The sequence below is a fragment of the Prionailurus bengalensis genome, chromosome E2 (assembly GCF_016509475.1).
Source record: "Prionailurus bengalensis isolate Pbe53 chromosome E2, Fcat_Pben_1.1_paternal_pri, whole genome shotgun sequence".
Taxonomy (NCBI): domain Eukaryota; kingdom Metazoa; phylum Chordata; class Mammalia; order Carnivora; family Felidae; genus Prionailurus; species Prionailurus bengalensis.
Window position 1 is genome coordinate 44,712,818 of NC_057352.1, and position 16,545 is coordinate 44,729,362.

The 16,545-nt window shown below is 40.0% G+C and overlaps 1 protein-coding gene across 1 annotated transcript in view; it reads left to right on the plus strand.

Annotated features, from left to right (window-relative positions):
- TANGO6 (transport and golgi organization 6 homolog) overlaps positions 1–16,545 on the plus strand; it is a 191,897-nt gene that overhangs the window by 50,773 nt on the left and 124,579 nt on the right. Inside the window, exons 8-11 of the mRNA XM_043599515.1 lie at positions 944–1,056; positions 2,484–2,660; positions 5,933–6,065; positions 8,731–8,919. Of these exons, the coding sequence (XP_043455450.1) occupies positions 944–1,056; positions 2,484–2,660; positions 5,933–6,065; positions 8,731–8,919 (612 nt within the window). The remainder of the gene's footprint in view (positions 1–943; positions 1,057–2,483; positions 2,661–5,932; positions 6,066–8,730; positions 8,920–16,545) is intronic.

Consider the following 16,545-nt stretch of genomic DNA (forward strand, 5'->3'; position numbering starts at 1 on the left):
ACCATGCTTTGATTCCAGTGGGTGTTCAAATAAAGTTTGTTGAATGCATTTGTGCTATCCTTTTTGAAGTGACAACTAAAATGTGTGACATAATTACTGCTAACAAAAATCAGCATCCTCACACACTTAACCCTATAAAGTCAATGCAGAGCTAGGAGTGCGTTGTAATTTCTTTTAACATTTATTGAACTGGAGAGAATAGGACATACCCATATGGCAGTTACATGTTAAGAATGACAGATTTTTTTTTTTTTTCCAATTTTGAGAGAGACAGAGAGAGAGTGGATGTGTGCATGAGTCGAGAGGGGAGGAGAGAGAGAGAGAGAGAGAGAGAGAGAGAGAGAGAGAAAATCTCAAGCAGACTCCACATTCATTAAGGAGCCTGACGTGGGGCTCAATCCCACAACCTTGAGATCATGACCTGAGCCACAGTCAAAAGTTGGATGCGCCACCGACTGAGTCACCCAGACAGACACACATTAGAGTGACAACTCTAGAGCAGGCCGTGTTTTTGGTTTTGGTTTTGATTTTCAAATCTAGTTTTAAGTTTTTCTGTTTGGCATTGCTTGTTCGTTCCTAAGAGCAGGCCCTTTGGTAATTAGACGGTTATTGCATAGATGAGTAATAGGCAGACTAGCGGGAGACACAAAGGTAGTCAAAAGCAGGAAAGGAAGGGGTCAGAAAATGGGTTCATTTACCCATTTTGCCTGACAGTTCTTCAGGCCGCCCACGAAAGGGCACCGCTGCAGTTCAGGCTCCCTGTGCTTCAGCCTGTCTGCCAATCTCAAATGGTTTTCTTAGTCTTAGAGCTAAAATTATTCAGTTTAGGACAACAGCGCTGCTTAACATAAGACTCTGAGCCCTGCTAGTAGGTGTGTGGTGTTTGATTCCTGTTCCTGTGGCCTTGTGCTCACCGTGCCTCTCGCCATTTTCTTTTCCCTAGGTGTACGTGGTCGGGAACGAACCTTTGACGGTTTTAGTGGACTCCCTGCTTCCAGTCTTGGGTGTGCTCTTTTCTCTATACTGTTTCACCAAGCAAAGCGTGTCTCATATAAGGTAAACAATCTAGAGAAACTTATTTGCTTATAAATAGTGAAATCTTTCTTGTATGTCATTCTTATTCTTATTTTGAATATAAAACTTAGTCTCACTTTGTAATTGGTTTTTTTGTTGTTTGTTTCAAAATCAGGAAAGCATTTGAGGATCCTCTTATTCTGCTCATCTGGGGAAAGAAAGAGCACTTTTCAGATTGCTGGGGATTGGATGTAATTTTTAGAATGGCTCTCCTCAGCCTCCATCCTAGACATCAGAGACGAAACCCCTGTTTACATGTGTAAACATGCCCGTGTTTGATCCATGAGAAATACTGGAATTACATGTCTAGGAAGGAGGAAGTAGAGAAGGGATCATAACTACCTTGTGGGGAATGAGAAATCAAGTTGGGGAAATCTGGATCTGAACATGGCACTCTGTAATTTAGACTTGGATTTAGTATGAGTGCTGCGCAGTGTTGTTTGGAATGAAGGGATTTCTTAATCACCCAGAAAATAATCTTTTGTATTGGAGTTTTAAGTAGGCTTCATTTTGTATCAGGTGTCTTTTTTCACAGATATTTATGTTGTTTTTTCCTCCTTTTAAGGGTTTATATCCTTTTCAAAGTCCTAGAGAATTCTGACTTTTAGTGTTTGGAAAACCCCTACAAATATTACCTTCTTCATAGGGTTATTTTATGAAGACTGTGCATCGAAGTGTTTAGCGCTGTCCCTGGAAAAGAGCTGAGAGATGATTGTTGTCCTCATCGTTGTTAAGTGGTGAAGGAAAGTACTCATTCTTACATATTTTTCAAAGTTCACATACTGCCTTAGACTCTAACTTTTGGTCAGCACATCACTGTAGTCCAACAGCTACAAGAGAAAACACAGTGGAAGATGGAGACTATGAGTGTGTGCAAATAACTGTCCGTAAAATAACCTTTGTCTTAGTTTTGAAACCCAAATCCTCACAGCACTGTCATGTCCTCATCAGAGCCCGAGAAGGAATAAGTGAACGTTTATTCCCTCCTTATCCTAGCTGATTGGCACAGATGGAAGGGGCTGAGGCATCAGCAAGAGTTTGTTGGTCACCTTCCCTTGATCCACTCATAGACGGTTTTTGTCAGTGTAAACTTCTGTTCACAGGGCCTGACCCAAAGGCAATGGTACGCTTGGATTTTTTTTTTTTTTTAATTATGTGGAGCTCCTGTGTCTTACCAGTGTTGCTTCTGGGGCCCAGATTAGGCAGTCACTCATTGAATTTCAGGTTAGATATATTCCCAAATTCACGGGAAGCATAACTTTCCAGTCCTGCACTTCAGTAGCACTAGGTGGTTGTGCCAGCATTTAGAATGCAGTGGAACCTGACAGTCTTCCTTTCTTTTTTTATGTTATCTTGTTAGATGTGTAGAGTAAGTTGACAAGCTCATTTATAACTGCTTTTTCTGCCAGGTCACTTTGCCAAGAGATCTTATTATGGATTCTGGGGAAGCTAGAGAGGAAGAAGGCAATTGCCAGCCTGAAAGGATTTGCAGGATTGGACACATCTGTGTCCTCTCTTCCTTCTCTGTGTCAGTTTAGAGCGGCCGCTCAAGGTGGCATCATGATTACCATCAAAGAGACCGTTTGGTGAGTCCACCCATCCTTTTACCCTCTCTTCTGATGGAATTGCACCCAAAAGGCCCTTCCCTGACTTGTCCACTAAGGGGCGCTGGTAGAACGGGAACCAGCACTTGAGGCAGCTGAGGTGCTGCTATTTATAATCGCTAAGTGAAATGTGAGTGCCTTAAATAATCCTGCAGGTTTTTTTCCCCCGGATGCCAGCTAATAGTAGGTGCAATTTGCTGGAGCCTCACAGCTCTGCCTCATAAGCCCACTTACTTCACAAAGGCTTTGCCAGTGAATCAGAGTAAAGGGCAGACACACATTTACTCTCCGCGCCATAACGATCCAGTTCTCTTTCTGACTCTCTAAATGGTATATGTATGTTCAGAGTCAGACTTACTCTTAAAGGAAATTGTCTGATAACTATATTTTATGTTAATTATAGGATGGGGGTTTCTTTCTTCTAGAGATCGTTTAGAAAGCGCTTAATAAACGTTCGTGGAATGGCACACAAGTATATTTTAAATTATTTCCACTTTCTAGGTGATACGTGTAGGTATTAATTACCTCTTAATATAAGTTCCTATTGACCAGAATCCATATAGTTCTTAACTGCTGGCAGCTACTCAGATTTTACATGCATTCAAAGTGTGGCTGTTTGTTATAGCGCAAATTTAATTTTTTATTCAGGGTTAACCTAGTGAAGTTATAAAACGCTCTTTCAGTATGATGGACTTGAGGAAAATGAAAAACATACATTGACTGCAAACAGAATCATCAGTACAAACACAAGCTACTTATTTCCCAAGAGCTGTTGAGCTCTAGTAGGTTTTAGAGTTGTAACTATGCCCCTGAACTGAGTTTAAAATTTCTCAACATGTTTATTTTAAAAACACTTTGGAAGAGTTTAATCTGGGACCAATTTAGTGACTATGTAGAGAATTTTATAGTATTTGACTTATCAGTAGTTAAAGTTAATTGCTATCTTAACAAGTCTCTAGTGTATATCTTAGTGCACATATGTCAAAATTAACAGTTTTTCTCTTCAGGGTAGGCAAAAATTGAATAGGCAGTAGTGAATGAGTCTTTACTTCCAGAAGCAATGGATCCTTAACTTGGGGTTTCTCCGTGGACTTGTAGCGGTCCATAGTCCCTCTGAAATTATACGCAAGAAATATTTTATGTGCGAACCTGAATTTTTTTCTGAAAATAGGGTCCATAGCTCTCATTTGATACTTAAAGACACTCCATATCTCCAAAAAGTTAGCATTCACTGTATCAGAGGTGTGTGTGTGTGTGTGTGTGTGTGTGTGTGTGTGTGTGTGATTTTCTCTTTTGTTCTAAAGATCTTGCTTGTGGTGCTAGTCCCTTCAGGGCAGGTCAGTATCACCACTTACCTTTCCCCTATCATTCTGCTCAGAAGCCCCAGTTTAAAAGCTTTGTTTAAAGAAACACTAAAAGAGCAGCTTAGATTTCATGATCTTTTTTATTTTTATTTTTATTTTTCTGGAACTAAATATAGCTACAGTATTCAGAATGGACTCTTTACCATTGAAATTTTAAGAATAGAGCTTCTGAAGTTAATTGTTGTCATGTCTTTTTTAAAAAAGTATTTGAATATAGTACTTCATTTTGACAGGATGGTTCACAGAAGCTTAGAAGTGACACTTATCCATTTCAGCTTTTTTTTCTAACGTAAAATGTGGTGGAGATAACATGACTGATCTGAAGGATGCTGGAAGATTCTGGGATAATGTAGGAAGTAATCTTAAGCTTAGTTTATAGGTTATTCATTCTACTAGAGGAATATAAAGGCCATGTTATTAGTGAACTGGCAAATTGGGACTTACTGCCCAATGGGATGGGGCCAAATAAACTTTAATAATTGTAGTTTTCAATGAGAAGAAGCAACATCTATCATTCTTTTCTCAGTTTGGTCTGAAAAAAAATGTTATTCCTTCTTTAATCGTAAGAGTAACATACCTTCTTTGTATAATACAAAAAAGCATAAAGAGGAAAACAAAGTAACCACTATCCTGTTCACTGTTCACATTTTTTTAGTTTTTTGTCTTCTAGTACATCTTGTGCCTCTTTGTTTGTTTCCATGATATAGTACGATAATATTGTATCTTGGCTTTTTCACTTACCATATGAATTAAAACTAAAAGCCTTAGTACCTCATGAGAAATTTCTTGACGCTTTTTGCAGAAAGCGTAACACTGCTTTTAATAACTTAGCCATATTTTATTACTTGGAAATTTGGCCTACTCAGTTTTCTGAGCCTTTATGCCAGTTCATATTTCAACTCATTGGTTCTTATTAGTTGAGACTGACTAGATCTCCCTCTGTAAGGATAGTGTCTTTTCCTTACTGCCCATGAACCTTCAGTGGCTCATCAAAAAAATGTCTGAGTTTCTTTGAATGGCATCCAGGGCCCTCTGTGATCTGACCTTGCTTTGCAGACTTCTTTCTTTCTGTTCTTCCTCCAGAACCAGAATATCTGCATACAACCTATACTTTATTCCTTCTTGCTCTTTCAGTTTATTGAAATAATAGAATTCCTCAACATCCATCTTTTAAAAACACTTTTTTAATGTTTATTTTTGAGAGAGAAAGAGAGAGAGAGTGTGTGTGTGAGTGGGGGAGGGGGAGAGGGAGACACAGATTCTGAAGCAGGCTCTAGGCTCTGAGCTGTCAGCACAGAGTCTGATGTGGGGCTCGAACTCACAAACCACGAGATCATGACCTGAGCCTAAATTGGACGCTTAACTGACTTACCACCCAGGCGCCCCCTGAACATCTATTCTAAAAGCCACTTCCTTCATGAATCTTTTCCCCACTTAGCATATGTTATGTAGGACACGGCATCCTCCCTTCTGAGAATAAATACCTTTTCAGCATGGGGAAAGAGGAAAATAATTTACCAAAGTTTTGATATCTTTCTAGTGATTTACCATACGAAGATGCCATGTTACTTTAAATTAAAATTTTTTTTAATGTTTATTTAGTTTTGAGAGAGAGACAGAAAGACAGAGCACTAGTGGGGGAGGAGCAGAACGAGAGGAAGACACAGAATCCAAAGTGGGCTCAGTCCCTGAGCTGTCAGCACATAGCCCAACGTGGGGCTCAAACCCATGAACCATGAGGTCATGACCTGAGCCAAAGCTGGAGGCTTAACTAAGTGAGCCACCCAGGCGCCCCGATACCATGTTACTTCAGAAGATTTTTGTTGAGTTTCAAAAAAAAAAAATATCTCTGGGTGACACTGCCAAGATCAATCTTTCCCCATGTTGCAGTGACGAAGATGAGGATGAAGCCTTGTTCCAGAAGGTGTCCTCAGAGCAGTGCCGGGTTGAGCACCTTGGGGACTTGTTATCCCACTGCCAGGAGTGTGGTTTGGCTGGTGACTTCTTCATCTTCTGCTTGCAGGTAAGAGCTACGCATGGTAAGGACATGGTCAGCTTGATTTCAGGGCAATACCAGGATCCCCTTCAGATTTTCAGGGCCGTCGTAATTTTAGCCCCTTAAATTCAGGTCCTAATCTAACAGAAATAATAAGAGGATGTAAGAGCAGTTTATTGTTTAGTAGCCTTTGGGTTGGTAAAAAGAGAAAAAAACTTACCTTCAGCAGAATACATATGATCTAACTATTTTCCGAGGTAATCTGCCCTGAGCTTTTAGAGATGACCAAAGCATAGCTATTGATCTATGAAAGGGTTAATCTTTGCTCTGTGTTGACAGTAAGAACTCTTTTGAAGTTAATAGCAGGTTTTACAGTTATGGAGTAATCCCTTATCCTTTCTGACTGTTGTTTTGTCAGATATTTGGGAAGGAGATTTAGCAGTCCTGCCTTTCTCGTTTCGTTTTGTAACCACCTGAAACCTTCTCCAGGTCTGTTTGTAGTGCTGATGGTTGTGCTTCCTCTTGCTCTAATCTCTGACGGCAACTTGTACCCCATATTGTACTCCTTACTTGCACTGTTTGAGACTGTAAACAAAGCGATCTCTGATTCTCTGTCCTCCCGTGTTGCCTTCTCCATTATTTTCCCTAAGTAAAGTGTCTATTCTAAGAGTATGTCTCTGGAGTTTAAGGTTGGTGTGGTTATGGGGGAATGCAAGGAGAGAATCAGGACTAACACACTCCTAGAACTTGAAGTAGGGGCCACTTTTTTGGTGCTTTTCTCAACTCCTATATTCACATTCTTTCCCTTTACCTAGCCACTCTTTGTGTGTGTGTGTGTGTGTGTGTGTGTGTGTGTGTGTGTGTGTGTGTTAAGTTTTTTTATTTTGAGAGAGAGAGAGGGAGAGAGAATCCCAAGGAAGCTCCACTCTCTGCACTGAGCCTGACACAGGGCTCAATCCCACGACCATGAGATCATGACCTGATCCAAAATCAAGAGTTGGACGTTCAACCGACTAAGCCACCCAGGTGTTCCTCAGCCACTCATTGTAAATAACATTCCAAGAAGATGTGCTCTTAATTGGAGAATTAAAAAAAAATTGTTTAAAAACAAAAATCAAAGGGCTTTGCTATAAACCAGGGTTTCTACACCTTGATACTATTGGCATTTGGGACTGGATAATTTTTTTTTTTTTTTTAATTTTTTTTTTTTTTTTCAACGTTTATTTATTTTTGGGACAGAGACAGAGCATGAACGGGGGAGGGGCATAGAGAGAGGGAGACACAGAATCGGAAACAGGCTCCAGGCTCTGAGCCATCAGCCCAGAGCCCGACGCGGGGCTCAAACTCGCAGACCGCGAGATCGTGACCTGGCTGAAGTCGGAGGCTTAACCGACTGCGCCACCCAGGCGCCCCATGGGACTGGATAATTTTTTGTTGGGAGGCGGGGGACTTCCTGTGCTTTCTTGCAGGATGTTTAGTAGCATCCCTGACCTCTATCCACTAGATGTATCACTCCCCAATTACGACATCCAAAAATGTCCTCACACATTGCTAAATGCCCCCTGGGGAGCAGAATTTCCCAGGCAGTTAGGAACCCATTGCTCTAAACTGTCAGTTACTTTGGTAAAGCATTAATTGTTAAGGAACTTAAGGTTTCCCCTTCCCAAGGAAATTGATAATGTAAAGTATAGGGGAAGAGTCTATAAAACCCACAGCAGTGAATTGTCTATTAGTAGAGATTTAGTTCTAAATATCTTAGGGGAGAAGGTACTAAAAGCATTTAATAATCCCTAGAAAGGGTTTGGAAATGTTATTTGGCTTGAGGTCTCAGTTCAATAGGGCTAGTGGTAGACGTCATAAAAAATACTGATAAAGTAAGTCTGTCAAACTAGTTCTCTTTGTATATGTAGGTTTTTTTATTATGACATTTAAAATTTTTTCTTTTAAACAAAGGGGTCTTTTTTTTTTTACAAAATGTTTATTCATTTTTGAGAGACAGAGACAGAGCACTAGTGGGGGTGGGGGAAAGAGAGAGAGGAAGACGCAGAATCCAAAGCAGGCTTCAGGCTCCGAGCTGTCAGCACAGAGCCCAGTGCATGGCCTGAAGTCACGAACCGTGAGATCATGACCTGAGCCGCAGTCGGACACACAACCGACTGAGCCACCCAGGTGCCCCTTAAATTTTTTTTTTTAATGTTTTATTTATCTTTGAGACAGAGAGCGTGAGTGAGGGAGGGACAGAGAGAGGGAAACAGAAGATCCGAAGTGGACTCCGCTCTGACAGCAGCAAGCCCAATATGGGACTCAAAGTCATAAACCACAAGATCATGACCTGAGCCACCCAGGCACCCCTTATTATGAAGTTTTAAATCTTTATATACATGATATCATAATACACATATTATTGTACAACTTCCATTTTTCATTCAACACTGTTTTTGAGGCCTCTCTCTTTTGATTTCCATATATACCTGGTTTATTTATTTCAACTGCTACAGTATAGTAGATACAGTTTATCCATTCTTTTATTCCTAGACATTTATTTGTTTCCAGATTTTCACTATTATAAATAATGCTGCAATGAACATAGACTAGATCTTTAAACATACACTTGAAACAGTTTTCCCACTGTTTGTGAAGCCCTTGTTTCTACAGACTTTTTCTTCACTCTTTCTTCTCTTCCACGCTATAGGAACTGACTCATGTGGCCGTGGAAAATGAGACAGAGTTAAAAACAAAACCCTTCTCCAGCAAAAGCGTCTTGGAGTTAGAGCAGCACCAAACTCTTGTGGAAGGCCAGGGCCAGAAGCTGCTGGTTCTACAGCTGTTGGCCGTTCTGTGCGAGAGGATGTCTGAGCAGATATTCACAAATATCACTCAGGTCAGTGGCTGCCACATTCCAGATCTCAGGCTGGTAGTATTTGTTTCTTTTGGTTTCTTTACATGCTTTCCCAAAAATGTTAAAAAAAAAAAAATGTTGCCCAGAGTATGGTTTGATAACACCTGCCTCAGTGTTACCTGGAATGCTGCTTAAACATGCAGATTACTGAGCCCACAGCAGATTGACAGTATCAACACTTTGAGAGATTCTGGGAGCTGGCATGTCCAACAAGCTCCTGAGGTGATTCTCATGCACAGAAAGCTCTGAGAATTGTTGTAAACCTTTATGTGTTGTATCACAGGGTTTTCAAGTTTGGGGACGAATACGATTCTCTGAGTCTTTTTCAAAATACGAATGCCTGGCCCACTTGTAGAGATTCTGATTCAGCATGTCTGCATTAATGCCTGGGCATCTGTATTTTTTTAGGCTTCATAGATGATTCTAATGTGTATAAAATATTGAGCATGATTCCAAAACTTAAAATAAAAAAAATTTTAATGTTTATTTTGAGAGAGAGAGAGAGCAGGGGAGGTGCAGAGAGAGAGAGGGAGACACAGAATCTGAAACAGGCTCCAGGCTCTGAGCTGTCAGCACAGAGCCCAATGTGGGGCTCGAGCCCATGAACCACGAATTCATGAACTGAGCCAAAGTCAGATGTTTCACCGACTGAGCCACCTAGGCACCCCTATAAAACTTAAACAAAGCAAAACAAAACACCTCCTTGTTAGAAATGTGTATTAAAGTATTTATGGCTAAAAGATTAAAAATTCAATAAAATGTGTTGGCAGATGATGTACAAGAAGATAGAGAACTGAGGCATTCAGTGGTCTTTGTACAGATACAAAGCAAAAAGCAAATTTAAAACTTAAATTTGAAAAAAAAAATTGCTAATGATAATTAGATCACTTTAAATTTTATAGGTCTACCTAACAGCCTATCTCCACAACATCCTATGAAGTTTTAAGATGTTTTTTTTTTTTTAAATGTTTCAAGGGTAGTGTAACTATGTGAATCAGTGCCTGAATTGTATTGGCTCAGAGATTATGTTTACCAGCTTTTTTAAAAATAGGAAATAAAAGAAGTGCCTGGCTGACCCAGTCAGTAGAGCATGTGACTCTTGATCTCAAGGTGATGAGTTCGGGCCCCACACTGGGCATGGAGCCTACTTAAATAGAAAAAAAAAATTTTTTTTAAAGAAATAAAAGTAATAAAGTGTAGGCAGTGCAGTCACCATATTTTACCATTATTACAGAATTAGTTGTTCCTCTGCTGGTGAATAGTCAGTTGTAAGATGGTATGATTGTCACGCTTAAATCTGATTCTTCAGCTCTTTGTACCGTCCTCATTGTCATCTGCCTTCGGGTGTTGCTAAGCAGCATTTCACTATAGCTCCTGCTGAGAAAATTTGCAGCTGTCTGTCAGCTCCAACTTATCATGCCTGTTTAATGAGAATTATGTTCATGATTTCTTTCTTGGCTTCCTCTTCCTTCAGTTCACCGATCCTGTATTACCCATTAGGGTGATTTGTTTCTCCTGTGTTTGTATCAGCTCCCTAAAGACTTTTTCACCCAGATCCTACGTTTTTGTCTCAAGATGCTAGTTGGAAGGGAAAATGGCCTGAATACTCTATTACTTGAGCTTTTGCACTTAGCTCCCTTTGCTTCTAATTAAGGAACAGTGGTTTCAGGCTGATACAAAAGTGATTTGTCCCATTAAATTATCCTTCAGCTAAGGTTAAAATGTATCAAGACGAAAAGAACCACACACACAAAAAATTACACTTAGTAGTTTTACTGCTAGTGGTAATTTTAGTATTTATTTTGAAATATACACACATATGGATAAGTTATAAATAATACTTGTTATAAGTAATTTTGTTAATATCATTAGAAACCAAGATTTTCACTATGAGAAAAAAAGTTATGAATATAAAATCAAAGGAAAGATCACTATAATATTGAATTTCAGTTGGAAGTATTAGTATGAACTCACAGGTTTTTCTTTTTTAGTATATGTGCTGCCGAAGCGAGCACACAGGTTTTTCTTTTTAAAAAATAGATATTTCCTTGCTCATTCCACTGTCCATGTCAAGAAGTAGACAACCTAGCAGCAATAAACATCCTTAGTGCCAGATTATGGTTTCTAAGTATCATGTCCTGAGGAAAGAACAGAAAGCTCATTGGATTAAAGGTTCATTCAAGGTCTAGGGCAGGTATTGTACACTGTAAGCCTCAGGGCATCTTGTTGTACCTGAATAAAAGGAAGATATCTGAGATTAATGAAGTCATGTGAGTAGCACTCAGGAGCCAACGTGAAAGATCTCCTACTGGCCATAGTTAGGGCATTTTGAGCATTACAAAGAATAATGACTGCAATGGATTGAAACACATTAAAGTTATAAAAACCTGAGTCCCCTCCCCCCCCCGCCCCCCAAAAAAACCTTTTGAGTATCTTTGGAAGTCGCTAGGACATCAACTCATTATTTTGTAAATTGATAAATAAAAGGAAAGATCGTAAAGCATGTATCTTGCCTTTTCTGTCAGCACTGTATTTCAATGTAACCAAAATAGTCGATGAACGAAAAATTTTCTTTCTGTAAGAATCACAGCTAAAATATTCCAAAAGAGACCTACAAATTTATATTTTGCAATCTTCTAATGAAATAATGGATCTAGGTGGTAATCAATGTCTGCTGAAACTATTAGGGGTACGGTATAATGAATGTAATTAGGTCAAATACATCCAAAACAACTGATGGTTTTTTCCCCAGCATTTTATTGTGAAAACCTTCAAATCTGAAAGAATTTTATAATGAATACCTATAGACCCATCACCTAGCATTTTATTATATTTGCTTTAGCACATATTTATCTACATTTCCACCTCTCTATCCTCCTTCTAATTTTTGGTGGATTTCAGGGTTAATGTAGATAGTGGTTTATGTTCCCCTAAATATTTCAGCATGGAGTGATTCATCTTAACATCACCAGAAGTAGGTAAGCAGACACGATGTGTTCTCCTAATGTAATGAAATAGGAAGTATGTGGCACCACCTGAGAAGGGTTCTTCCCCCAAAAAGCAAACAAACAAAACCCCACAATCAAGCAAACAAAAACTAAAAAACCAAAGTCCATAAAATGTGGACCTGAATCTAACCAAGGAAACTCGGGGTACAGGAACAAGTTAGTGCCATAAGGAAGCAAAATCAGCCAGTTCCAGAATGTGTGAGACATTGTACACTACAAATGATCCAGTTTCTTCACCAAATAAATGGCATAGAAAAGATGCAGGGCTTCTCTAGCTTAGAAGGGGCTTAAGAGACACCTCAACCAAATGCAGTGTGTGGATTCTCATTCAAACATACTGGTTGCTATGAGGACATTTTTGCAACAGTCATGGGCCAAGTAATAGAAGGTATTAAGGAATTTTTATTGATTATAATCATGGTATGGTAGTTGTGTGTGTGTGTGTGTGTGTGTGTGTGTGTGCGCGCATGTGTGTGTGTGTGTGTGTGTGTGTGTGTGTTTAAGATTTTATTTTTTAAGAATCTCTACACCCAACTTGAGGCTCTAACTTAATCACCCTGAGATCAAGAGTCGCATGCTCTACCGACTAAGCCAACCAGGCACCCCTGATGTGGTGGTTATGTTAACAAAACAAAGCAAAACAAAACACCTCCTTGTTAGAAATGTGTATTAAAGTATTTATGGCTAAAAGATTAAAAATTCAATAAAATGTGTTGGCAGATGATGTACAAGAAGATAGAGAACTGAGGCATTCAGTGGTCTTTGTACAGATACAGTGCCCCGCACCAACTCCCAAATTCCTTCATTCCACAAATATTTACTGAAGGCCTACTATGTGCCACCTACACTTCTAGGTACGAGGGACACAGCAGTGAACAACACACATATCTATCCTCATGGGATCACATGCACTTGGGGGAGAGAGACAACAAACAAGCAGAAGCACACAGAATGTTAGATGGTGATAATTCCAGGGAGAAAAATCAAAGAAAGGGGATGTAGAGGCCATGTGGTAAGTAGAGTGGTTGTGGAGAGCCTCACTGAGAAAATGACTTTTGAGCCAAGATCTGGAAGCGGGGAAGGAGGGAGCCAGGGAGATACTGCAGGGAAGAGTGTTCCAGCTAAGTATGGACGGCTTAGCAAGAAGGCCAATGTAAATAGAATGGAATGAGCAAGATTTCCTTTTTTCTGCCCTTTCAGAAAATCACCACCCTTTACACCTTTCTGTATTTGGATTGCTGTACTTGGCACAGTAGAAGTGGTTTATATGATCGTTCTTTCTCATATGTTAAAAACACTTCTAACATAAGTTAACGCATGCTCATTGTAAAAGCATTTAAACCACAAGGAAGCGCAAAATTTAAGTATGGACTTCTGATTAAAGATAGTATATTGAACGCATGTGTTTATGTGCTCCTTCTGGAAACCACAGGGGCCAACAGAGCAGGAGAGGAGAGATAGCAGATAAAAGAGAATAACACCATTTGGAAACTGGAAAATAATAGCTGATTTAGCAACTCAGAAAACTTAAGTGCCTGCAGGGGAGAAGTCAAGGAGGAAAGCACTATACCTCAATAAAGCTGTTAATATTTTATTTAGGGAAATAAAAAGCTACTTCTGCTTGCAGAACAGTAGAAAGACTGGAGGTGCTAGATTAAGCTGTAAAGATAGAGCTGAATTTAGAGCTTAAAACAGGTTGAAAGGCTCTGCAAGCTTCGGTAGACTCCTGGATTCCTTCCTCAACTTTGTGCAGACACCTCCCCTCCTCAGCCGAAGACTGGAGGAATATTCTTGGGCGACGTTGAACTTGGGTGGCGGCAGGAAACTGAAAAAGCAGAGGATTAGGTTGTTGTCTGCAGACTCAACAGCGAGGCCTCAGCCCGCTTCCACTCGGCTGCCAGAATGCCGGCAGCAGGTTTATACAGCTCCAGGGGGTGATCGGGAGGTTAAGAGAGTTAATATCTGTAATGTGTTCAGAACAGTACCTGGTACATAGTAAATGCTTTATGTTCTTGTTAAACACCTAAACTATTAAAAGTGGCTGCCTCTGTAGAGCCATAGACAGGGAGAAATGCGGTAGGGCACTGCTATTTTCCATTATAAACTTGCAGGAATATTCGGCTTTTTAGATGATGTAACTTCACAAAAATGCTTAAGTAGAAAGTAAAAACCTCTCCTCCTCTCCACAACGTATGTGAATTCTAGAACACGCTTCCGTTTCTTACCCATCTTTGTGGCTGGTAGCCCCACCGGTCACAGGAAATGAGTAGAAGCAGGGAGGAGCTGTTGTCCAAATGGGAAATGGGTATGGAGGTTTTGCTGTTACAAGAAAAAAGCTTGAAGGGCACTTCAGGGGTGACAATAACAGCTGGCTATCAAACTGCAATTAACAGCTCCCAGGTATTTTGTTTTTTGTTTTTTGTGGGTTTTTTTTTTTTAATTTTTTTTCAACGTTTATTTATTTTTGGGACAGAGAGAGACAGAGCATGAACGGGGGAGGGGCAGAGAGAGAGAGGGAGACACAGAATCGGAAACAGGCTCCAGGCTCTGAGCCATCAGCCCAGAGCCCGACGCGGGGCTCGAACTCACGGACTGCGAGATCGTGACCTGGCTGAAGTCGGACGCTTAACCGACTGCGCCACCCAGGCGCCCCTGTGGGTTTTTTTTTTTACATGTATACAAACATCGTTTCTTTTTTTTTCTTCCTATGTTTATTTATTAAACATATTAAATAATTTTTTTAATGTTTATTTATTTTTTGAGAGAGAGATGGGGAGAGAGAGCAAGCTGAGGAGGGGCAGAGAGAGAGGGAGAGAGAAATCCCAAGCAGTTTCTGTGCTGTCAACACAGAGCCCGATGTGGGGTTCTGACTCACGAACTTGTGAGATCATGACTTGAGCTGAAGTGAAGAGTTGAATGCTTAACCAACTGCACCACCAAGGCACCCCTATTTGTCCATTATGAGAAAGACAGAGAGAGAGGGACAGAGGTAATGAGTGGGGGAGGAGTAGAGACAGGGAAAGAGCAAGAATCCCAAGCAGGCTTCATGCTGTCAGCGCAGAGCCTGATGCAGGGATTGAACCCACGAGCTGTGAGATTGTGACTTGAGCCAAAATCAAGAGTCAGACGTTTAACTGACTCAGCCACCCAGGTGCCCCCATAGTTTCTTTCTTGACAAAAATAGGATCATACTACTTGTTTTGTGGCGTCTAAAAAAAAAAAAGAAGAAAAAATGTATAGCAAAGAGGGACTTACAAAAAGGGGAAAGTCTAGATAGTTCTATTCCAGCAAGTTAACAATACATTTGTGCTGAAGCAGAAGCTTCCCATAATCAAGGGGTGCTTTAGGAAACTCTTCAGAGACAAAATAGGTGACCCAAGTGTTTTCTCTAGAAATGTAGCATTTTCTCTAGAAAGGCCAGTGTCTGTAACTTCTAATATCAGTAAAGTCTCAGGCTTGAGAGAGTGGTGAAAATTGCCACAACCAGCATTTGTTCATTTCAGTAAGTGGAACTTTTAATAACCTTTCTAGTTTCCTGCCTTGCTCCAAAGACAAGTGTTAACAAGCCATTCTCCTTACTTTAAGCTTGCAATAAAGACTCTAGCCTAGCATGTGATTTGCCCAGAGAATTAAATATGCAAGCTTGCATGGTATTTAGAGGCTTATTATGACCTATGTCAGCTGTACCACTTTCAAAATGATTTTTCCCTTTTGAGCCATTAATCCTAAATATGTGTGTGTGTGTGCGTGCATGCACATGTGTATGTGCGCAAGCACGGATGTGTGTATGATCACTTTTATTCAAAGGTATTTCTACTTAAGGTGATTAATACAAGTGCTGCTAAAATGAAGTTGACCAAATTAATTCCATTTAAAGCTTAATTGTTAGCCAAATGCTGTATAAAATCTTATATATGAATGATCTGAATCCTTTAAAAATATTTGATACTTAAAAAAATGACGCTGGATCATTTGTATTGATTGTTTGAGGACTCTATTCTAGATAATACTGAATGCCTTTTCCCCCATTCTCTGCTATTGGAATCAGACCTTCATAACTGGGTTGGGGCAGGGGAGTCCTTGAGGAAGCCTCATTAGGAGAAGCAGATTTAGGACCCTTTAAAATGGTCAGAAAGTCTCAATTTATTTTTCATTTTAATTTCCTGGCAAAATTCATGAAAAGTCAAGGAAGTTGGATTAGTATATTAAAACATTTGGGAAAGTGTAAATGGGCTTTCTCATTTATTGACTGTATGGGCTTGAGCAGCTCACAGATTCTTCATCAAAAAATGAGGACGGGGGCATCTGGGCTGGCTCAGTCAGTAGAGCATGTGTCTCTTGATCGTGGGGCTGTGAGTTCAAGACCCACATTGAGGGTAGAGTTTACCTTAGGAAAAAAAAATGAGGACAGAAACACTGACCTCCTAGAGCTGACGTGAGATGTGGGTGATACTGTGCATGTAAGACACTGAGCACCATGCCTGTTCTTGCAGGTTCTTGCCTTCATGTGTTGATGAGGAAGAAGGTGAGGATGTGGACATAGGATGCAAAGAGGATTTTGAGATTCTTTTTCTTATTCCTCACTGATTCTAAATTCTAT